This window comes from Ambystoma mexicanum, chromosome 11 (assembly GCF_040938575.1).
Source record: "Ambystoma mexicanum isolate Mex_15411 chromosome 11, UKY_AmexF1_1, whole genome shotgun sequence".
Classification (NCBI taxonomy): Eukaryota; Metazoa; Chordata; class Amphibia; order Caudata; family Ambystomatidae; genus Ambystoma; species Ambystoma mexicanum.
Window position 1 is genome coordinate 900,351,973 of NC_090934.1, and position 24,082 is coordinate 900,376,054.

At 47.3% G+C, this 24,082-nt stretch overlaps 1 protein-coding gene across 1 annotated transcript in view; it reads right to left on the reverse strand.

Moving 5' to 3' along the window:
- LOC138505064 (mucin-19-like) overlaps positions 1-24,082 on the reverse strand; it is a 424,600-nt gene that overhangs the window by 27,077 nt on the left and 373,441 nt on the right. The window contains exons 57-67 of the mRNA XM_069625388.1: positions 18,114-18,369; positions 11,902-12,040; positions 11,690-11,794; positions 10,542-10,721; positions 9,886-10,125; positions 9,379-9,535; positions 8,309-8,437; positions 7,464-7,608; positions 7,097-7,140; positions 6,712-6,912; positions 1,241-5,680 (exon numbers count right to left, since the gene is read on the reverse strand). Coding sequence (XP_069481489.1) covers positions 1,241-5,680; positions 6,712-6,912; positions 7,097-7,140; positions 7,464-7,608; positions 8,309-8,437; positions 9,379-9,535; positions 9,886-10,125; positions 10,542-10,721; positions 11,690-11,794; positions 11,902-12,040; positions 18,114-18,369 — 6,036 coding nt within the window. The remainder of the gene's footprint in view (positions 1-1,240; positions 5,681-6,711; positions 6,913-7,096; positions 7,141-7,463; positions 7,609-8,308; positions 8,438-9,378; positions 9,536-9,885; positions 10,126-10,541; positions 10,722-11,689; positions 11,795-11,901; positions 12,041-18,113; positions 18,370-24,082) is intronic.

Sequence of the window (24,082 nt, forward strand, 5' to 3'; positions counted from 1 at the left end):
TAGGGTTGCATTGTGGCAGCTTACAACAATGTTCACATTTTAGACCAATAACTTCTAAAGCTGTTCAATCAAGCAGATATCATCTTTGAGTTCCAAACACGGCTCCTTTGCGAGCTGATATGATCCCTAATCACAAAATAAGCTGTGATGGCACCAATATTGCCTTCGGGATTGCTTGGTGAGCTGTCAGCACTACTAGCCCTGTTTGAGAGACAAATCTGCAACACATGTTGCCTCTCTGCAACAAATGGCTTGTCCAAGTCTGCAATGAAAGGACCCCCCCCCCATTGGATCCTGAAGGTCAGGTGGGGTCAGATGATATTGTCATTGATATTTAATTGAACAAACATCCACGTGGCTTAATGTATTTCTAGTAGGGGGGACACTCAGTGGTAGAAGTGTACCAAAAAAGTAGTGGAAACGTGACTGCAGTGGCGCACAGAGTAGGAAAGGAGGGAGCAACGTACATTTCATTTTTCAAGCGATTGACAGCCAATTGAGTTGAAACACATTTGACTTTAGCTGTAACTGACATCTTGTGGTAAAGTGGAGAAGTGTGTTTTAACTTCACAAAGAATAGTTCTGGAATGGTGAAAATATTTGCAAAAGGTAGTGGAGCTGTAAACAGTAAACAAGTAAAATAGTGGAGCACCGCTCCTGACCGTTCCCACTTCGACTACTGGGGAAACTCCAAGAAAAGATCTGCTGTAAATGACGTGATTTTTTTTACAGTTTGTATGAAGTAAACTGCAGAGCTGCAAGCTCTAGTCATTATTGAGTTTTGGCAGTGAGGGTCACTTCTGCAGATTTAGAGTCTGCTCAGATGAACCCGACCTTTCAGACAAAATAATGCAATTAGGGGCTTAGGAAAATATCAGTGAAATGCTGGCAGATCTTCTCGTGACCTCCCTCCCCCTTTAGATAAAAACCAACAGGATACAATCTGGAAATGAGCATACGCTCGGTTTAATGCTAAACTGACCCAAAGAGTGGGTCAGTTTGTTCTTTATCAGATGTTATCTAGGTCTGTGGATTACTATTTCAGCCTACTGGTACACAACCTGACCATTGGAGAAAGTAAGAACAAGCCGGGGCAGATGAATATATTTGTAATTTATATTTTCCAACTGTTACGTGCTGTAAGAATGATGGTTTTCAATAAATTAATGCATCATCTGCCTTTACTACATTACTACTACAATTATTTTCACTGGACAAACATTACGATGGCTACACTTACCAGGAGATACCAACGTGTCCCCTACTTGGCAATGGCAAGTAGTTGTAACAGCCGTAGTTATTGTTGTGGAGCCTGGTGGTGTCCCAACACTGGTCGTAGTTTTGGTACCAGATGTTGCTGGTGGGGTGGTGGTTTCTGAAGCAGCTGATGTAGGAACTGTGGATGTTTCTGAAACAGTTGTAGTTCCACCAGTGGTTGTAGTTTTAATGCCAGTCGCAGTTGTCAAGGTGGTTGTTTTAGTGACTGTAGTAGATTCAGAAGTAGTCGGGGGAGGCGTGAGTGTTCCTGACACAATCGGGGGAGTGCTACCTGTGGTTGTAGTTGATGGGAAAGTTGTTTCTGGGATTGTTGAGGATGGTGTGGTTCCTGGTGTTGTGTAATGACTCATATCACAGCATAGAACCCTTATCATAGAGTTGGAGCACATTTTCACCTCTTTGTCCGCAGACTGATCAGCATCATTACAAACCAACCCAAATGTTGTATTACATTTTTCATTTTTATCAATTGTATCAATGTCTTTGTCAGGGAAGTTTTTATCTCTGCACTCTATGTCACTTATTTTCTCTGTTTTCTCGCATATTGTCTGGACTGGTGCTGCTATGTTTTCAAACTTTTCATTGTCACCATCATCTGGTTTAGAGCTAGGTACATTATCATCAATCCACTGTGTCCATTTACAACTTGGTTTACAGGGAGTTACAAGTGGAGATGTACTTTCTGTGACTGTGGAAGGTTTGGTGGTTACAGTTGTTGTAGTGGTGGATGGATTTGTTCTACCTGTTGTTGTGGTTGGTTCTGTCACAATCTGGGTTGTGCTGCCAGTAGTTGTGGTAGGTTCAGTGCCAGGGGTTTTGGATGGTGTGGTTGATTCTGTGACTGTTGTAGTTGGGGAAGTGGTTGTTCCTGGCACAATCTGGGTTGTGCTGCCAGTAGTTGTGGTAGGTTCTGTGCCAGGGGTTTTGGATGGTGTGGTTGATTCTGTGACTGTTGTAGTTGGTGAAGTGGTTGTTCCTGGCACAATCTGGGTTGTGCTGCCAGTAGTTGTGGTAGGTTCTGTGCCAGGGGTTTTGGATGGTGTGGTTGATTCTGTGACTGTTGTAGTTGGTGAAGTGGTTGTTCCTGGCACAATCTGGGTTGTGCTGCCAGTAGTTGTGGTAGGTTCTGTGCCAGGGGTTTTGGATGGTGTGGTTGATTTTGTGACTGGTGTAGTTGGGGAAGTGGTTGTTCCTGTCACAATCTGGGTTGTGCTGCCAGTAGTTGTGGTAGGTTCTGTGCCAGGGGTGTTGGATGGTGTGGTTGATTCTGTGACTGTTGTAGTTTCTGAAGTAGTAGATTGTGAAGTGGTTGTTCCTGTCACAATCTGGGTTGTGCTGCCAGTAGTTGTGGTAGGTTCTGTGCCAGGGGTTTTGGATGGTGTGGTTGATTCTGTGACTGTTGTAGTTTCTGAAGTAGAAGATGGTAAAGTGGTTGTTCCTGTCACAATCTGGGTTGTGCTTCCAGTAGTTGTGGTAGGTTCTGTGCCAGGGGTTTTGGATGGTGTGGTTGATTCTGTGACTGTTGTAGTTTCTGTAGTAGTAGATGATGAAGGGGTTGTTCCTGTCACAATCTGGGTTGTGCTGCCAGTAGTTGTGGTAAGTTCTGTGCCAGGGGTTTTCGATTGTGTGGTTGATTCTGTGACTGTTGTAGTTTCTGTAGTAGTAGATGATGAAGGGGTTGTTCCTGTCACAATCTGGGTTGTGCTGCCAGTAGTTGTGGTAGGTTCTGTGCCAGGGGTTTTGGATGGTGTGGTTGATTCTGTGACTGTTGTCGTTTCTGAAGTAGTATATGGGGATGTGGTTGTTCCTGTCACAATCTGGGTTGTGCTGCCATTAGTTGTGGTAGGTTCTGTGCCAGGGGTTTTGGATGGTGTGGTTGATTCTGTGACTGTTGTAGTTGGTGAAGTGGATGTTCCTGGCACAATCTGGGTTGTGCTGCCAGTAGTTGTGGTAGGTTCTGTGCCAAGGGTTTTGGATGGTGTGGTTGATTCTGTGACTGTTGTAGTTGGTGAAGTGGTTGTTCCTGGCACAATCTGGGTTGTGCTGCCAGTAGTTGTGGTAGGTTCTGTGCCAGGGGTTTTGGATGGTGTGGTTGATTTTGTGACTGGTGTAGTTGGGGAAGTGGTTGTTCCTGTCACAATCTGGGTTGTGCTGCCAGTAGTTGTGGTAGGTTCTGTGCCAGGGGTGTTGGATGGTGTGGTTGATTCTGTGACTGTTGTAGTTTCTGAAGTAGTAGATGGTGAAGTGGTTGTTCCTGTCACAATCTGGGTTGTGCTGCCAGTAGTTGTGGTAGGTTCTGTGCCAGGGGTTTTGGATGGTGTGGTTGATTCTGTGACTGTTGTAATTTCTGAAGTACTAGATGGGGAAGTGGTTGTTCCTGGCACCATCTGGGTTGTGCTACCAGTAGTTGTGGTCGGTTCTGTGCCAGGGGTTTTCGATTGTGTGGTTGATTCTGTGACTGTTGTAGTTTCTGTAGTAGTAAATGGTGAAGGGGTTGTTCCTGTCACAATCTGGGTTGTGCTGCCAGTAGTTGTGGTAGGTTCTGTGCCAGGGGTTTTGGATGGTGTGGTTGATTCTGTGACTGTTGTCGTTTCTGAAGTAGTATATGGGGATGTGGTTGTTCCTGTCACAATCTGGGTTGTGCTGCCAGTAGTTGTGGTAGGTTCTGTGCCAGGGGTTTTGGATGGTGTGGTTGATTCTGTGACTGTTGTAGTTGGTGAAGTGGATGTTCCTGGCACAATCTGGGTTGTGCTGCCAGTAGTTGTGGTAGGTTCTGTGCCAGGGGTTTTGGATGGTGTGGTTGATTCTGTGACTGTTGTAGTTGGTGAAGTGGTTGTTCCTGGCACAATCTGGGTTGTGCTGCCAGTAGTTGTGGTAGGTTCTGTGCCAGGGGTTTTGGATGGTGTGGTTGATTTTGTGACTGGTGTAGTTGGGGAAGTGGTTGTTCCTGTCACAATCTGGGTTGTGCTGCCAGTAGTTGTGGTAGGTTCTGTGCCAGGGGTGTTGGATGGTGTGGTTGATTCTGTGACTGTTGTAGTTTCTGAAGTAGTAGATGGTGAAGTGGTTGTTCCTGTCACAATCTGGGTTGTGCTGCCAGTAGTTGTGGTAGGTTCTGTGCCAGGGGTTTTGGATGGTGTGGTTGATTCTGTGACTGTTGTAATTTCTGAAGTACTAGATGGGGAAGTGGTTGTTCCTGGCACCATCTGGGTTGTGCTACCAGTAGTTGTGGTCGGTTCTGTGCCAGGGGTTTTCGATTGTGTGGTTGATTCTGTGAATGTTGTAGTTTCTGTAGTAGTAGATGGTGAAGGGGTTGTTCCTGTCACAATCTGGGTTGTGCTGCCAGTAGTTGTGGTAGGTTCTGTGCCAGGGGTTTTGGATGGTGTGGTTGATTCTGTGACTGTTGTCGTTTCTGAAGTAGTATATGGGGATGTGGTTGTTCCTGTCACAATCTGGGTTGTGCTGCCAGTAGTTGTGGTAGGTTCTGTGCCAGGGGTTTTGGATGGTGTGGTTGATTCTGTGACTGTTGTAGTTTCTGAAGTAGAAGATGGTAAAGTGGTTGTTCCTGTCACAATCTGGGTTGTGCTTCCAGTAGTTGTGGTAGGTTCTGTGCCAGGGGTTTTGGATGGTGTGGTTGATTCTGTGACTGTTGTAGTTTCTGACGTAGAAGATGGTGAAGTGGTTGTTCCTGTCACAATCTGGGTTGTGCTGCCAGTAGTTGTGGTAGGTTCTGTGCCAGGGGTTTTGGATGGTGTGGTTGATTCTGTGACTGTTGTCGTTTCTGAAGTAGTAGATGGGGATGTGGTTGTTCCTGTCATAATCTGGGTTGTGCTACCAGTAGTTGTGGTAGGTTCTGTGCCAGGGGTTTTGGATGGTGTAGTTGATTCTGTGACTGTTGTAGTTTCTGAAGTAGTAGATGGAGATGTGGTTGTTCCTGTCACAATCTGGGTTGTGCTACCAGTAGTTGTGGTAGGTTCTGTGCCAGGGGTTTTCTGTGGCGTGGTTGTTCCTGTCAAACTCTGTGTTGTTACAGAGCCAGTTGTGGGTACAGTGTTTGTACCAGTACTTCTTGTTGTAGTTTCTTCATTCCTGGTGGTTGTGGAAGAGGTGGTTGTTGATGTAGAGGGGCTTGTCGAACCACAGGACACATGGGAACAACACTTATAGCGGACCTCAGAGTTGTGACACTGTTGTGATGGTACTTGGTCCTTGTTGCATATCTGTCTAATTGCTGGGCGACATTCATCCTCTTGCTCAGGATCTTTCAAAGTATTAACAGTAGTCTGTGCTACTCGACATTGAGCATCTCTTGGAGTTTTACAAATGTTGTATTCTGGGTGATTGTAAGCGAGCCAATCTGTCCAACTGCAGACCTCCTGGACACAGACTGTAGTAGAAGGCCTTTCTGGGATGGGGAAAGAGGAAAGGAAACAATTAAATCTTCCAATTACTCAATTAAAAGACCAGTATTTCCTTTCCCAGGGCATGACTGGACAAGTTATTTTATGTTCATTTCAGGAACCTAGAGTGGATCCTACCTTTTTACAAATGTATTAACCAAACTACAAGATGGAGGCCTGAATCATGGAAATAGCATGGCTGAATTAAAAATCAAATTCAACAATATTGTAATGCAGGTTGGCTTCACGTGACACACAGTAGTCAGCTTGACTGTGGTGCTGATTTTTATAATCAGTGGCACTACTAATTTGCTTGTGTTGTTTCGGTTCCATGCGATAATGTCCCTGGAAAAACTGCTGTCTGGTTTGCAGGGTCATTATCACATTGAAAATGCAGAGGACACCCCTGCATCCCCCAAAACCTTTTTTTCCAAGGGAAGCGGGGGCACCCCTACAACTCCTGCTCCCCTTGATCCCATTTATATGGTCACCATATATATAAAGTCGCCGCAGCCTTTTTCCGGCGGCCATATGTATGGCGACCATATACATGGGGATATTATTACCGGATACCGTTGTTTCAACCATTCTCTTGCTTTTAAGGTGTACAACGGATATCCAGCCTCAATGCCCATGAATTCATCAATTCATAAATTCGGTGGCCCCTATGTACATACTGTCACTTAAGAGGCATGTTACCACCGGTGGGCATTGCGATTCTGGTGACATTAGCTATTGGACACTAGTAATGAGGCAGAAAACAAACGTAATCAAGAGGAGCAATAACATCTGTTATATGCCAGTATACAAGGCGATGAGCAAAATTGAATGTTCCCCGAGAGTTGAGGGTCAGCAGATACATCAAAGGATTCAAACATGTATCTAGAGTGATAGTTCCCCACCTTGTGCTCAGACTCTAAATGATCAACCTCTCCCTTGTGCTGTCCATATCTTTCCTCTGTCACAACCATTAGGTCCACCATCAAACTCCAACATCAAAGGAGCAGGCGCACCTCAGAGAGGTCAAATAACATACCTGTGGTGACTGATGAGGTGGGTGTGCCAGTGGTGAAGTTAAACGTTGTGGGGGGTGCTGTTGTGGTGCATTCTGTGGTCTCACGCCTGATTGTCCCATTGACTGCACATGTGGCGATAAAGCACTCGCCCAGGATGTCTTTTGTTCGGTAGATAACTTCATTGTATCTGTACTTTTTCCCATCATACACACATATGCAAGCTGAATAAAAAAAAGACAGGTCTGTGTTAATCTGAGCACAAAAAAAACAGGTTAGTTAAATGTTAGCACCCAAAGACACAGGTCAGACAGTGATCATCTGAGCACACAAGGAACCAAGCTTTAAAGGAAGAGGGGGTGGGGATCAAGGCAATGGTGCACAGGAAAGGATCCACCAGCATCCTACCTTCAAGGTCATAGCTGCATATGAATTCATCTTTGTTACACGTACTGGTGGGAAGGAAAGATAAAAAGAAACATGAAAACCTTAATTGTATGCTGCTTTCCCATGAAGGAATCAATCAGTTCCTAGAAAACAAGTGTTCCCTGTTCATGTTTCTTCTTCTAGCAAATCTAGGCATAGTTCCAAGGATGCTGCACTACACAGTGCCACCTATGGGGGTGTGCCCAAAAACTCAATGCCTGGGACCATTCAAGATGCAGAAGCGTTATCCCCCCTTCCACTTCACCCCGACCCGCCTACCAACCTAGCGCTCCTCGTGCTCTCACGCAGCTTCCCTGCACGTTGAAACATAGTTCTCTTCCTTCCTTACCAGGACTTGCAGCTCTCATCAGTGTGCACTTTGTCTCCAGGCCTGAAGAGGTTTCCCTGCTTGTCATAGCAGCCACAAGCAGCAGTGCAAGCCATATTCTCCTCATCAAAGTATGGTCTGTCTGCTGGACAGTTCGGATAGCAACCTGCAGGAAAGCATAAGAGGAGGGCACGAGCAGGTAAAAAAGATGCAAAAGAAGGAGCATTTGAAATCCCTTGCCCGTGTCATTCTCACTATCAGACTAGAGGAACCACTCCATTTGGTAAATACTGCCTTTGCTGGGCAGCAATCTTCACAGATGTTTATAAGGCGTGGAGGAAGAACAATGCTAAGCATCTCTTTCCCATCTTGTTTGACATATAACGCGTTGATGCCTCGGGACGTTTGCGGCAATCAGGAGCCCCCCTCAAACAGCTTGGTGCTTCTGAATATCTGTAAAGGGCTAGGCAAGAGTTAAGCATGCATGCCATGCAGAAATCTAAATAGTGGCGCTGGAACTATTATTCCGTTGCCCTGTCAGCCCCGGCTTTCAATGTGGCCCCGGCTGCCACGCCTTCATAACGGCTGGACTGACAACGTCATGTGGAAACTGTGTCAGCCTCTAGCAGTTCTGCTGGCCAAATAACTCCAGTCACTCCTCTGATTTTGAGGCCCCACCGTTTCTGAACTTCTGGCTTGTTCGTGGCTTTCACTGTAGATATCTAGGCTCGATCAATCAGAGACAATGCGGAAGTCCCTGGCTGACCTTCTCCAGAGTAACCCTTGAGCACAGGGCGCATCTGCCACTCTCCACTCGACTCCATCAATCTCGTACCCAAAGCTTTCTGACAGATGTGTGTCCATACCTTCTAAGCCTGGCAGGTCATACAGGCATTTCCCGCTGGGGTTGACGCAGGTTTTCATGCAAGGGGCGCCACAAGGCTTGTAGTGCCACTCACAGTCTCCATCCGGATTGTAGAAATCGCAGAACAGAGCTGTGGAGAAAAGGGAAATGAAGGAAATGTTGGTGTGCTTGTCGTTTCTAGGCGAGTTCTGCGCGTTGCGCATTTCCAAGCGTTAAGCAAGTTTATACAGTGAACAATCTGTGCAGCAGCACAAGTCAGACATAGACAGGATGTGGGCATGAGTAGGGAGGATTTGCTTAGTAGGGTTGAGATGCACGGTTTCCCAACCAGTGTAATGCATATCTATATTAAATATTATTCATAATATCAGGCTTTTACATGGCACTTTCTTATGGATTCCTCCAGGCTATACGTACTCCGATAGTATCTATGTATAGTACCCAATTTCACGGTTCTTAATTTTATGAGCTCAGAATGATGTGTGGCTGCATCAGCCCCCCCTTCTCAGGGGGTGGGGGGGAGGGAATTCGAACCTTTGAAGTACAGCCTTCCTTCAAGGGAGACGCAAACGCAGTAGGCTGCATCCCCCAGTTGGCTTGTCATTTCTGGGGACCTGTTGATTCCTTGACTCCTCCAGACCAAGGACACTTGGGCTAAGATGCTCCAGGTCTTTTGTGGTACTTCCAGATCAAATAATTGCAAAACGTACGGTTTCCTGGCGTGCTATTAAGGCTTCACTCTCAGGTGGCTTCTGTGAATCAAAACACTTTGATTTCCCTGATTGTAGGATCGGGGCAAGAGGGAGACACAATTCTAGTGATATTATAGTGGTGTATGCCAAGAATATTCACACAATATCTTGTCAAGGAAGGCATAGCACCTCCTTCTGGTAATCAAGAACCATATAGAGACTTTTTTAAATATGTAACCATTTTTGTATGCCCTCAACTTTTTTCTCGTCATTTCTCTTAATATCTCCTTCACGCTGTTCTCACCTCACACTTTTGCATTTTGAATACGCACCCACACATCTGATCTGCTTATTAGGGCCTCACTGGCCAGTTACTTACGACATATGTTTGGAGTTCGCCAGTGAATGCAAATGTCAAACTCGTTGCAGGCTTGAGCGTAGGTGGCGACGGCATTGCAGAAGCATTCACAATCCCCACCGGTGTCGCAAGCACAGGAGTCAGACACACAGGCCTCATAGTATTTGCTTGGGTCAACCTGTGGGAGAAAGGGCAGCACAATAACTGAAAATGACAGGGTTCTTCTGTCTGTGACAGAAAGATTTACATTCTACAGTTCTTAGGAATATGGCATCCTGGAGATTTGCATATGGTCTTTCCCCTTTTGTAATGGCTTGGCAGGCGAAGAACGATAGTGTGGGGGGTTGCGCAGAGCAATGCCTGAGGTTAGGATTAATTCCAAACCTTCGAGCCATCACCACTTTTGTTTTACATCATTCATAAAGGCCCAGGGGAGGTTAGCAGGGCCAATAACCATGTTATTCAACAACAAATGGCTATTAGTGATCGACCGAGGGGAGCAGCGACACAAGAACTGGGCACTGTTACCTGGGAGTGGCATGCCGAGAAGGCAACACTTTTGATGATGCTGCATTGCTTCTGAGCCCAAGCCTTTCTGTATGGGTTGGCAGAACATGGATCTTTGGCTTCCAAGACATCAGGGCAGGTAGGGTTGGACTTCCAGCTGTTTGCAAATTCAAACAAATCTCCAACAATAGATTGGCTCCTGGTGGTAAGGTCATTCATTCCATTTGAGTCAAAGTTTCCGCACAGACCACAGACCTTACCCTGTTTAAGGAAACATACCATTAGAGATCAATAAACCTCCAATCCAATAAGTGCTGAAACACCAAATTAGAGTTGTGTTGGGCCTCAGTGCCCACCTGTGTCTACGCCTGTTATCAATTACCCCAAAATACAATTTGAGATACTCCTCAATCTTATGGCATGCCTTCTAAAGTTACCCTGTAACAGTTTATGCTGTGCCAACACCCAACCACAGGGGAATTCCAAGAGTGAGAAAAATCAATGAGTGCAGGCTTTGTGTAGGCGCAAAACAAGGGGAAAATGTTGACTCATTATGGTGGCTGGTGGGTGGCAGGGATTTAGCGTTCCATAGTTGATTGGCTCATGTTTAAGTGAGTGAAGTTCCTTTGGTACAATTATCACTGAATGCACATTTTGCCCATCACTCAAATCTTCACCTGAAACTTTGAGCTAAGTTTCACGAACATGCTGGCCCTCTTGTCCCACAGGAGGACAAAGCCATTGCTGGCCTCCAACACAGTGTAGATTCCCATAGAGCTGACTGTGTAGGGCACTTCCACATTGCTGTCTCGTTTCACCACGTCAATGTGTGCCTCATGAAGGATCAGCTCATTACCCTGGAAGAGAAGGAGGCATGTGAGTCTGAGAAGGGATCAGGCTCCCTATGCAAAGAGCATCTGATTGTGGCAAGGAGTCCAGCACAAATCTATGACATTCCTTTCAGTTATGCAAATCATGAATACTTGGAAAACCTAATCAGGGTACTCATGGATTTGTAACTATTTGTGGGTCATGTTCATTAACAGGGCACCACTAAGATTCAATAGAGTGGTAAATGCAGAAATCAGCTTTTGATGTGTTGATGTTGTCCTAATTGAAATATCTGAAGTAGAGACTGAAAAAGGGATCATGAATTTAATTTACAAATCGCGTTTCCACTCTTTGGATGTAGTACGTTGTCAGCTCTTGAAACTACAGTACTACAGCTGTCCCCCCAAATCAAATACGGAATGGGTGGTGGCAGATCAATCTTCCACCACACTGCCTTGCTGAGTTGTTTTAGTCCTGCTCTGAGGATTACATCTCATCCAGAGAGGGGAGCCCAGCGTCCATGCCCTTCCCATTAATATGTTTCCCTGGGATAATCACATCTAAAGTTGAGAGATATGAATGTGTCTCTTTGGAGTGATTGCTTCAATGGCTGAGATAAAAACGCAGTCACTGCCCATCACATCAATGTCATATTCCCAAAGGTCATTAGCCATCCAAGGGATTACCTTGGCCAGTGTGACGCTGAGGTCTGATTGCAAATCGTACTGTCAACGATCTTCTGGGCCACCTGGTCTCACAATGCCAACACGATATCAATGTGGGGCAAATGTAAGAAAACTCATTTTAACAAAAACTTGAACCCCAAAATGTTGACTAATGGTATTATGCGTTTGGTGGTGGAACAGACGCATGTTGTTGCAGGCTCCACAACCAACTGTGCTTGCAGATGGTGCATTAATAAGCAAGTACATGTCTTGGGGCTAGTGCACTACTTGATCTGCCATCCTAATCTATGCCATCTGAGGATACTTACCCTTAGGAACACTTTAATGGATTTGGAGCATGTGGTCCCTGTAGTGCCGCAGTGGATGTTCTCTGTAATCACTCGGAAGGTGCCATTGCTGTTGCCGCAGTAATCCTGGGGAAAAGGGGTGTATCATTATTGTCAGGCAGCCCATCTCTGCTCTTATGGAGGCAATCAGAGAGAGAACTATGAGCTGCACCCTTACGGGTATATGTACATACCTGAGCCACGGTGTACTCACAGTCCCCATTGAAGCTGTAGCGATTACTGTCGAAAGGGATGTAATGCCCATTTCCATACACACTACAGGTGCCAAAGCAAGGCTTGTCGGTGCACTGCCACATCCGGTTCTTGCAGGTACTGTGAGTAAGAGACACTCTCAGAACAGTCTCTTCCAGTGTTTTCCGCCCACTCTATATCATTTGCACCCTTCCAAACAGTTACAATCACCAATAGTTTGGCTCTCTCTAGCACAGCCTAAACCCCAGATGTTCTGTCTCCTTCAAGGCCGATCAGTGGCGTTGGTACACCCTCCCTTACCCTGGAAAGCCGACCCAACCCTGCAATGCAACACCTGGCCAAACGCATCAAACTCTGCGGTACAATGCCCCTCTTATGCATCCCTTCTCAAGACCAATTCCTGATCCATTGCCTGCAATGCTTCCACGTCCCCTCTATATGCAATCCCATCCGTATCTTCTCCTTCCAGCCTCTCTTGTAAAAACTTCAGGGCAAGATGCCCATCTCACCCACAGCCTATCTGTTATGCCCTTATCCCTGCGTGTGCCACTGTGAGGGATTTGTGGCATGCCTCTAAGCTTGTGCAGTCAGGTGACAGCAGACAGTGAGAAGGAACAGTACAACATGTGGATTCCACGTTTCACTCACGGTCGGCGTTACAATATTGGCAGCAGCATTAAACAGTTGATGGAGCCCTGCAGTCCAGTTAAAATGCGTCTGAGTGAACGCCAAAGTCAAGAGACCAAGGAGGAATCTGGCCCTTGCCTGTGAGGAACTCCCTGAACATGTTTGCATTGGGCGTTCATCTACGGCGCCATGGCTTCTCATTCAGCCACAATGTGCCCTTGTTCTGTGCCCATCCTTCACATATTTCTCTAGACCTGATTGTAGTTGTGTTCTCTCTTTCCTGATGTTTGGTGCCTTCTCCAATGTTGTGTCATCCCCTGTCATAGCAATAGGATGTGCAATGTGTGTGTAATTGGTGAAATGTTTATCAATAATCCTGAGCTGACCCCCAGAAACCTTTTCCCATTTGGGTGCAGTTTCTCTTGCCATACAACATTGCTTTGGACAAGTTACCCTAGTTTACATGCTAACCACTCTGTCAATGTCTAAGTAACCTAGGACCAGGCAATCACATTCTTTGATATGCTCTTTGTTTTTACAAAGGCCTAGGGGGGCATATTGTTTTAGGAATGTCTTTCAGGGTGCATCCATAACATTTCAAAGTTGCTTGTCCCAGTCCTTGACATTCTTTGTAATGGTTGCATGAATGTGCAAGGGCCTGTGCTGGGCATTACTTTGATGCCTCATCTCCCCTTTTGCAATCCTCTGCTCATTCACACTAAATCAGTGAATTATGAAGGACGTCTACCACGGCCTTGGAAAGCGCTCCCAGTGATGCACCAGTCCCACATTCTGATGCTCACTGGCTTACTTTTGAGTCAGGTTATGTGCCCCATCTTGTAATCAAGCATTCAGCCATTGCAACAGACACGAATCAGAGAATAACAATAAAGATCCATTGGCAAGACAGTCCCCAAAAGAATGATTCAATACAACCAGGCTGATTGCATAGTGCCAGGTTGGCACAACACATAACCCCTGGTCTATCCCAATATAGGAACAATTGTGCAATGTGACAGTGGCCTAGTGCTTACCAGGTGTTACAGCTGACTGAGATCTCCTCTCCAGGCTGATAGGTGACTTCATTGTGGACGCATGGGCACGTCTCTTCCCGAATGCAGCTTCCTTTGGGATCCAGCACCATCCCCTGGGGGCAAACACATCCGGACACGCAATGGGTGCTGAACTATAAGGCCCAGGAAGAAAGAAGGATGTTAGCAGAGTGTCCAAGAGATACAAAATGGTGACCTACCAGGGCAGGGAGGAATCCGGATGGATGCAGTGTAGCCTGCGAACTTCGCATAGTAAGGAGACACATCAAATTCCCAAAAGCTTCTGCGCAGCTTTTGAGATGATATAGTCAGAAAAAAGGTTGGGTCATGTCAGAAAAGCAGGCATCTGGCCTTTGGCACAAGTTGCCAGTCAATACAGCAAGGAGGCTTGCCCTTTCTCCTGCCAAGCACAAAATCAGAAGGAGAGTCTAGAGCAAAGATATTCTCCAATGAACAGACTACCACTCCCAAACCCATTATTCTGTGTGGCCCCGTAAGACACTTACACATTCCACGTCTAAGGTCTGGCAGCTCTTCTGACATTCTGACCCCTTGCCGCCCTCAGTAACATTGGCACAGTCGAGGAACACCATGGGAGCAGTACATTCTGTAGAGGAAGTAGCCAAGAGTTAGAGGGTGAGGAAGAGTTCCCGTGCCCAAGTGATCCCCGAGTAAGATGTGTAAATTGCTCTAGATTAAGGGCACGGGCCACAGAACTAGCATGAAATGCATTCCATGGTATGTTATGTTATTTTATGTTACTGGGATTTATACCATGCCCACTGCCATTGGCATGGTCCACAGGTGCTCTAGCAGATATGAAGATAAGAGAGGGGTTGGTTTGTTAGAAGCCAGTGAGGGAGAGCTAACAAGTGCATTTGCTGTGGTGTTGGTAGTTTAAGTTTGGAAACACAGGTGACTGTGTGTGGGTTTGCTTCTAGGTGGTCTGGGTTGGTGAGCGTGCAAGGCGTTTGTGTTCAATGTGGGAGGCCTTGTGTGCCTGTGGCGTAAGGATGCATGGGGCATGTTGCACCTGTGTGAGCCATTGGAGTAGGAGTCCTGCTGTTTTGTGTCAGTCTGGTGGGTGTTTAGATGCTGCATATGCATGGCATAGTTGGTTTGCGTGTGGTATGTCTGCAAGAGCATGGAGGGTATTAGTATGGTTAGTGTGGAAACAAAAGTAATCCTCATGGCATTGGTTTAAGTCGCGGTCGCACAGATAGCTTGTTGGGTAACTGAAACGCAGTGTGCCATGGTCAGCTATGTTTGTATTCAATCCAAGATATGGCTGGTATATTTCCTCTGCCGCACTGATGTTCTACCCTGTTGGGGATTCCATCAATTTTCCAATGAGCTGATCGATCACAGATAATAAAATAGACAGGGAGTGGGAAGTGACAAATGTAATCTTATGGGTGAAGCTACACCACCCACAGCACAAAGTAGCATGACAACATTCAACGTTCTGGCATTAATTCCTACATTACATTAGCCTATCTCAGGCCACCAGTGAGATGCCCAGGCGTGCTATCCTGCGCGCAATAGAAAAAGAACCTGGGGTGGGTTACAGGGGGTCGGCAGACAAGCATGGGCATGGAGGAAGCATCCCAGGGAGAGGTATGGTAACCTGTGCATAGAAGTCAGCTACCTGGATCTTTGACTTTGACTCCGATACAGCTTATCTTCCCTTGTGAACAGGTGCTGTAGAGAGGAAGAGACAAATTCGTGATTGAGGCAAAAGAGACATCATTTTCCCCCACGTGCAGTGCTGCTCAATGTACATTTCTTGCTCCGATATTTCCTTGAGGTTTTCTTGTACTGCAGCGTAACCTTGTGGTCAATTTTAAAATGACATCTGTTCTTAGGGCATTATTTTGTCTCAGATCTGGTTCACACACTAAGTAACTGTTTTGAGTGCATACTTACCGTTTTCAGTATTCTAACCCTAGATGGGTAAAATGACCTATCTGCCTTTCCGAAAATAACACTTCGATCATAGCCAGTGGCCAGATTCTGGCGCTGAGTTTTATTCGGGATTGAAATCGATCTGAGCTGGGTGATAGCTGCCGATGTCCAATCGCAGATGTGAACACACCAAAGAGACTGCACGCGCCGCGCACATACACAGCATGCCCGCCCACCCGGCCGCTCCAACCCTCCCCCACTAAATGAAAAAGTACCGCCACAGATAAAGGCCCGCCCCGGGAAGAACCTGCAACACTCTGTGGAGCTGGAAACACTGGTGGAACTGACCTCGGACCATAACCCAGTAGCAATCACTGTGGGAGATGAGATCGAACCCTACCAACAGGCTGAGAAGTACAACTTCAGAAGAGCTGACTAGAGTCACTTCAAGGAAGAGCTGAACAGCAAGGTCACACCAACCCCGCTGAGCACCAAGGAAGACATCGACAGGGCTGTGGAAGACTTCACAACAGCAGTCCAGGAGGCAATTAAGAGCAGCGTTCCGAAGCAGAAGACAACCAGATGTTCCATCTACGACCTACCGAGAGGTATCCAACAATCGCCGACAAGAACCGGGCCCGACGCCAGTGGCAGAAGTTCCGCACACCTGATCTCCTGCAGAAGTACAACACGCTCACAAGACTCCTACGGGAACAGATCCGACAGCACAGGGGCGAGAAGTGGGAGGCTGCAACAGCCAAGCTGAAGGAGGCGGACAATTCAGTGTGGAGAATGACTCGTCGCCTGACTGGGAAGAAGGAGCCAAGCCCACCAATCCAGGGACGAACCCACCTTGCATGCAGCAACAAGGACAAGGCAGAGGTCGTTGCTGAGACCCTGGAGGCTTTGTTCACCCTGAACAAGGTAATTAGGCTCTCAGACGAAGTGAAGGAAGCAGTTGAGAAGTATCTTGCAGAAGACCGAACCGGACTGGGAGCAGAAGACATCAAGGAGTGCACAAGCTCTGAGGTAGCAGGACTTGCAGAAAAGCTGGCGAACGGCAAGGCACCAGGGAGCGACGGAATAACCAACCTGGCAATCAAGAACCTCCCACCAGCATCAATGGAACACCTCACAGAGATCTTCAATGCATGCATGAGGCTACAGCACTTCCCGAGTTCCTGGAAAGAAGCAAGGGTCATCGTTTTCCCAAAGGCCGGCAAACCACTGAGGGATCCAGCAAACTACCGCCCCATCAGCCTCCTCTCTGGATTATCGAAGCTCCTGTAGAAGGTCCTCCCCGCTCAACTCAGCGACTTCACCTCTGAAAGAAACCTACTAGCAAAGGAACAGTTTGGATTTCGAAAGAAGCATGCAACGACTCATCAGCTACTCATCAGAGTGGTGGACACCATCAGCCACGGATTCAACATCAAGAAGTCCACAGGAATCATCTTCCTGGATGTCACCAAAGCATTCAAACGAGCCTGGCACAAGGGACTGCTGCACAAGATGATTGGCCTGGGATTTCCAAAATACCTGGTGAAGATGATTGCAAGCTACCTGGGAGGCCGCACCTTCCATGTTGCCATGCGGTCTGAGATGTCCTCATCACATCCCATCCAAGCAGGCGTGCCACAAGGATCGAACCTCGGACCCTTCCTGTTCAATCTCTTCACCAACGACATCCCGACAGATCTCCACAAGGCCGACCTGGCGCTGTATGCAGACGATGTTGCAGTAATCTCCCAGTCATTCAGCAAAAAGGAAGTGGCGAAGAACCTGCAAGCTTCATTGGATACCATCGCGAAGTGGTACAGCGACTGGAGAATAGAACTCAACACCAGCAAGACAACCGCAATGCTGTTCACCAGAAAGAAGATCAAGGAGCACCCACACATCAGCATCAACGGGGAGACCATCAAATGGGAGAGCAGCAGCCGCTACCTCGGTGTGACCCTGGACAGCAAACTCAACTGGGAAAGCCACATCGAGAATACTCAGCAGAAGGCAACAGGAAAGATGGCAGCGCTGTACCCCCTCCTGAAGAGCAAGTCCATGCCCCTCCGGACAAAGATCAATGTCTACAAGGGGATCATCAGACCAACCCTGACGTATGCCTCTCCAGCATGGATGACCTGCTATGAGCGACACCGGAAGAGTCTTCAGATAGTCCAGGACAAGGCCCTGTGGATATCGTCTGGAGCTCCAATCTTCACAAGGATAGCAGACCTTCACAGAGACCTGAACATCGAGATGTGGGACGAACATCTAGCGAAGCTGAGTAAGAACTTCTGCCAAGGACTGGATCAGAACCCGAACCCTCTGATCAGAAGACTCACTGCCACCACTGCAAACCCCTTTGACCGCTACCCGCGGCCCATCATTGCGAAGACCCTGTGAAACCAACCCTACTGTGACAAGACCACACAGACTAAGAGGAATACAAACCCACCACTACATACTCAACCCGAGAAGATGGAGTAATGAGGCTCAAGCCTCGGAATCCAAAAATCACAACTGATGGATAAAAATCTATCAGCAAGAAGAAGAACAAGCGCTCGCTCACGCCACGGAACCGTGACAACTGATCGCAATGAGCATCTTACCATATGGCCTTGTTCTCGTGCACAGACTCCCCGTGCAGCATGGGGGAACCCTTGTAGTAGCAGCTACATGTGGAAGCATTCACGCAATTCTTTCTCTCATCCAGGTAGGTTCCTTCAGGGCAGACACAGCCGTCCACAGGGGTAAACTTGACGCTGCAGGACATGTCGGGCTGGCTCAGGGAACGACAGGAGGCCTGGCAGGTGTCCACTTTGTCAGAGTAGACCCAGGTCTCGGGGCAGTCTTCACTGTACTTTCCTTGGGAGGGAAGAAGCGGAAATGCGGTTAGATGTCACAGGCCCGCTGTTACACAAGTTCCTAGTGCCATTCTGAGGGGTACTGGGGTAAGACATGCAGGGCAATGGGGTCCCCCACTGGGAGGTCAGTAATCATGAGTTTGTGTGTCCTGGCTTTTGCCAGGGTTTGGGTTGACCCATCCAGCCCAGCAAGAGATAATGGAAGGGAATACCTAGGTGTGGCCGGCTCCCTGAGTCCCTTCACAGCGCTGCCAACCCTGGAGTTGCCCAGCATCTTATTGGATGGATCCCTTCCACCTTTGACCTTCTTCCTCCCACTTCGTTACCTTTCCCTCTGAAGCCTTCCCTTCAGTGTGGAAGATGGAAAATGTTTACTGTGGTAACCCTCTCTTCCTTGGAGGGGCAGGGCCGTTGGGGAGGGGGGAGGTGTGGGCGAAGGACATGGACCCAGAACAGATCACAGGTCAAGTCACACAACACAGTATCTCTTCACAAAACCCAATCCTGCCGATTTGCATGTAAGCAAAGAGCATTATGGGAACATAAGAATGGCTACAATTTTACATTTGAATCATGGCTTATAGTGATTCAGGGACAACCCCTTTTAGGGGAACAATGGAAGTTGTACTCTGCTGTTTTCATTGGTCTCAATACTCACTGTCACAAAAAACGTCTGTGAATTGAAGGACATATATACTAGTTTGTACAGCTACAGCATTGTGAGGCTTTGACTGTGTGTATTCAGTAGTCTTCTGAAAACAGCTTGTTTATGTGGCTTATTGGTGCATGCAATAACTTTGGCTGGGAGAATCCTGAATTAGCTGCTGGGCAAGACGAGTAAAGGGCACTTCAATGACTAGGCACACTGCAGAGTCTTCTGAAAGCAGTTTCCGTGTTGAAGTAGGCAAGACAAACTTTGCCTGAGCGCCGTTCTGGCCCATTTCATGCACCTTTCTTTTCTGCCCTGACACTTCCATTAAGACATTCCACTTGCCCCTTTTCCTGTTGGCTTCTATCCGCTGCGGCTCTATCCGCTGCACCATCAGGTCTCACGAATTCCATACCTGTCACACACACCCCCAATTCCCCCCCAGCCCCCAAAACCTGGAATACAGTATTACTCCTATTTCGAAAGCTATTCCAGTGACTTACCACAAATCGTGTTCCTCCACCAGGGTCGGATTGGGTCGTCGGCCCATCGGCCCGTGGCCGATGCAAAATCATGGCTGGAGACCTGGGGGCCGGTTCCTGAAGACCATGTGGGCCGGTTTCGGCCCAGGCATGGGCTTCATTGTGAAGCCTTCACACTTCAGGAACCAGCCCCCAGGGCCTCAGCCTCGCCGGACGGATGGATGCAAGTTGCAAAGGATCTGTAAGTAAGCAACTTACAGATCCTTTGCAATTGCAGCCCTGCGCCCGCCGCCGCCAGCCCGCCGCAGATGCAGAGAAAGGTAACACTGAAGTGTTACCTTTCTTTGATAAATGTGGCGGGCCGGCGGCAAACTGCCGCGGCCCGGCCGCGACACCCTGGCGCCAGCAGCAGTCAGTGTTACAAAACACTGGGAGGGAGCGGCAATGCTGGGCGGAGCTGCCTCAGCCCGGCCTGATCCCTCCCAGTGTTTTGTATTACACTGGAGCCAGGCTGCAAGTTCCACCCTGCAAACCCTCTGAGTGCCTTCGTATGCCATTCTTTCTGTCACATTGTACGCCCTATGCCCCATCTGCACTCCCATTTTCCTTCTGCCGCAGTGCCCATTTATCGTCAGGTAATAACAGGCATTTAACGTGCAATAGTTTGTTCAATGATGCACAATACATATTGGTGATTTTACAGGGAACCACCTTGGACATAAGTGCAGATCAATAATAGCGTTGATTACAAAAGACGGTAGGTCTAATAGTGTAATTGCTATCTGCTAATGAAAAGACGAACTTCAATCCTCTGGACCAACTTTCTAGGATTAAGGTCCTACCCTCTTTAAAAAGAATGAAACTAATGATGGGAAATTACGTTCTGCATGTGGCATGTAGGCGCGACAAGACTGCGGGGCAAACTCGCAGGAGTGTTGTGCAACTTCCATGCACTATGTGTACATGCAAGTGATAGGACATATTGCATGTTGCTTTTGGAATGATTTGCAAAAGGGAGTCTTCCTTGCCTATGCATCTTCCTGTTAGCCACAGGGTATAATGCATGGAACACAGCACGCGTGTGGTTGCCACATGCCACACCACACTGCTGTGTAATAAAGGGGCGTACTCTGGAATGCAGCTTCACCCAAAGCCGCCCACTGGCTCTGTTTCGGTGCAGCGGAAACTTTAATACTGACAGGGGAATTTACAGACCCCTGCACACCTTTCTAATCCCCAGATGCAAATGTCCGTGCAAAGCTCCCACGCCTATACACATGTGCACCCGGCACCAATGTGGGTGATCCCAGCCATACTCGGATGTTGATGCAGAGAGCCCATACAGGGGCTTGGCGATGGGCCCTTTGCACCCACAAATATGCCCTTCTCCTGCAAGCAAGTGCTCCCTGACAATCGGAATTGTTATCAAGGAAATGTGCGTTCGGTATTCGAGGGTCTTTTAGTCAACTTGCTTCTATGGGCTTTGATAAGCCAGGTGATTTGGAGGGCGGGAGTAGGGGTCGAGACATGAAAAGGGGATATTAAGTAAATAACTACATATGCCACAATGTAAATGGGGCAGAGCAAGAAATAGATGGATACAAGCAAGGTGTAATGCCTTTATGCCTCCATTCACCACTCTTGTGCAGCAATGACGAGATGGAGCAAACACAGAGGGCTGAGATAAGATCTCTGCCTTGCAGTCCTCTCCGCTCTACACAGAGGGCTGAGGTAAGATATCTGCCATGCAGTCCTCTGCTCTCTACACAGAGGGTTGAGATGAGATCTCTGCCGTGCAGTCCTCCGATCTCTACACAGAGGGCTGAGATAAGTTATCTACCGTACAGGCCCCATCGGCCATTCGTGTTTTCTTTTTTTTTAAAGCATATTTTTTTCTGTGGTTGTCTCTGTTACATTCCATCTCGGTGTCCTCAGACATTTGACAAAATACTTGTGCCTAAAAGCTTCTTTACAGTACAGTGTAGAAATGTTTGACCATAGCACATCAATTGGCCATTGACTTCATTGTGCCACAATGAATGCTTTGTATACCATGAACTGCATTTAATAACCATTACTTGGCTCACTAAAGACCGCAAAATGCATAGTGTGGTTTCCCTATTTGCATCCAGTCTGGGAACCAGAGTCTGCATGGGTTGCTTGATGTACAAGTGTGACGTTGCACGTAGTGTGCTGCTGTTTTGCCCATACTCAACTGTGATTAAGCTAATCAGAGCTAGCAGTCAGACTCTGGACCACCAGCCAGCTCCGTGAGTGGCCCTCTGAGCCGAGAGCACACGAACATCCAGTGCGGACTGCCATTTGTCCCCCAAGGCTCTGCTCCAATGCCGATCGCATTCAGAACCATGCGCCACACCTGCATTGCCTGCTACCTTGGGGGAGACAGTAAAGTACTTATGTTTTACTGTCAAATATTTTTATCATTCCAAGATACAGACAGCACCGATTTAACTTAAACAGCGCTTCCCAATGGCAGCCTCCAAATTGCCCGGGGCTGCCTCCTAACGACGTGCTGTGTAGAGTGCGGGAGAAGAAAAATGCTCAAGTTGAACAAGACTTTCCCTGAAACAAAACACAGGGCTTGCCTTGCAGTCCTCTCCAGCCCCTGTGATCCCTCGTTTTCCAATTTGCAGCTTGCGAGGCCTCCGGGCTGTCATGAATAGGGATCACACAGGTGCTTGAGAGGACCTTTGCAAGGCGAGCTATGTGTTTTATTTTCATGAAAAGATGCTCAAATTTGAACATGACCTTTTTGTTTTTTCGCTTGACCCCATTCACATTAGGTGATCAGCAGCCGCCAGACAGACAGCAAGGCTCGTTGCTTTGCAATATTCCCCTCCCCCAAGAAGACCAATGTAACTATTTTACCCAGCTCTAACACGTGCCTCTACCTTGCTCTTGCAGCGCAGCACGCTTTGCAAAAAGCTTCAGCAGCGTGTGCTAGCGGCCGGGGTATAGCTTGGGCTGCTCTGCTCCGGCTGGGAAAAGGCTGGTGCATGGTCTCATTGTCCCAGAGTACTGTGGACTGTCGGACACGACTGCCGAGCAGCCAGTGCCCAGTAATTCTAGCGTGCATCTTGACTGCAGTTTCAGTCCGCTAACAGCAGCAGACCCAGAGGAGTTCTTACCCTCGGCACACCAAACAAACTGGACTGGTGTGACTGATACTGGACTTGCACACAGCAGGTATGGAGAGCGTGGGGTGGGAGGGTACTGTGCTAAACGATTCTTCTGCAGTTTGACACTAAACCTAACAGTGTGACTAGTCTGTCCGTTGAGTACACTTTCCCTGGGATGGTACGTCTGTTTTTTCCTTCCAAAGTGCACTCATGCAGCCAGCTAAGGCAACGTTTTGTGTAGAATACATCAAAGGACTGACATTTACAACTGGCGAATTTCACCACTGCCCGTCTTAGGTGAGGTCACAGCATAGCTTGAAGTGGGTGTTAATTATATTTCATTGCAATGCAGAGGCCCGCAGCGGGAGTCAATGTAAAGATTAGAATGCATGAATCATTACTAGACATTCACCACAGAGGAACGTGCCACCCTGAGAAACAGTTTATTTCAGAAAATAATTTCAAAATGCAGCACTCCGCTACAAATGCAATACATATTTCTGGCTACAGGGTAAGCTGTCAATGAAGGGGATTGATGGGGGCAAGTGCTTCTCCCTGCCAGGTCATTTTAGTTTACCAATTCCATGTCCCTCCCGTTTTTCTTTTAAAGGGGGGGATCTTACTGTGCTTAAGCATGCTCACAGGATTTAAAATGTGCACGATAGGCACTAAGTACATGGGCAACCTCACATTGGTAATAACATATTAAACAATTTCCAATTGTGGCCATACATACCAAGTAATCGGTGTGCAGTGTCAATGTTGTTGGAGAGAAAATACCACTGGCTTTAAAGTCATATACATGAATGAACTGCATGCATGTAATGCAGTGATTTTGGGCAGTTTCAGCGATTCACAAGGAGTTATTTGAACGTTCAGATTGAAGACAAATGTAAACTAGGAAGCTAAAAAGGTAGCCCAGCAGGTTGAGTAACTGTTGCTGAAATGTTATATGTTCAGTTCTACCTGGAGATTCTTGGGCATTTGGTTGTGAGTGCGCTGCTTTCCCAATTTTGCCAACCTCCGAAGCCTGAAAGTAGATGCACGCAGGCTTGACATGCTTGCCCCAGACCTGCAGATGAACTTAACTGGTCTGCTGTTAAATCTCTCTTACCAGTTTAATGGTATCCACTATAGAATAATTGGTCATTTTACTATAGCTGATTTGATAGCTCAGTGGGTAGAGCGCTCGCTGCTGCGATGTGTGCATGATCTACAGGTTGCAGGTTCAAATCCCAGCAAGGCCATCTCACCCTTTTGTTCTTCTGCGGTCAATAAATGAGTACCAACACAGGTTGGGTGATATTGTATGCATATTTGTTCTATAAAAAAGAGCTTAAGTGTAAGTGCTATACAATAACATATCATTTTGCCTTGGACGTCTACTTGCATTCACACTAATTTGACAATATGATCTACACACACAGATATTAATGATACATA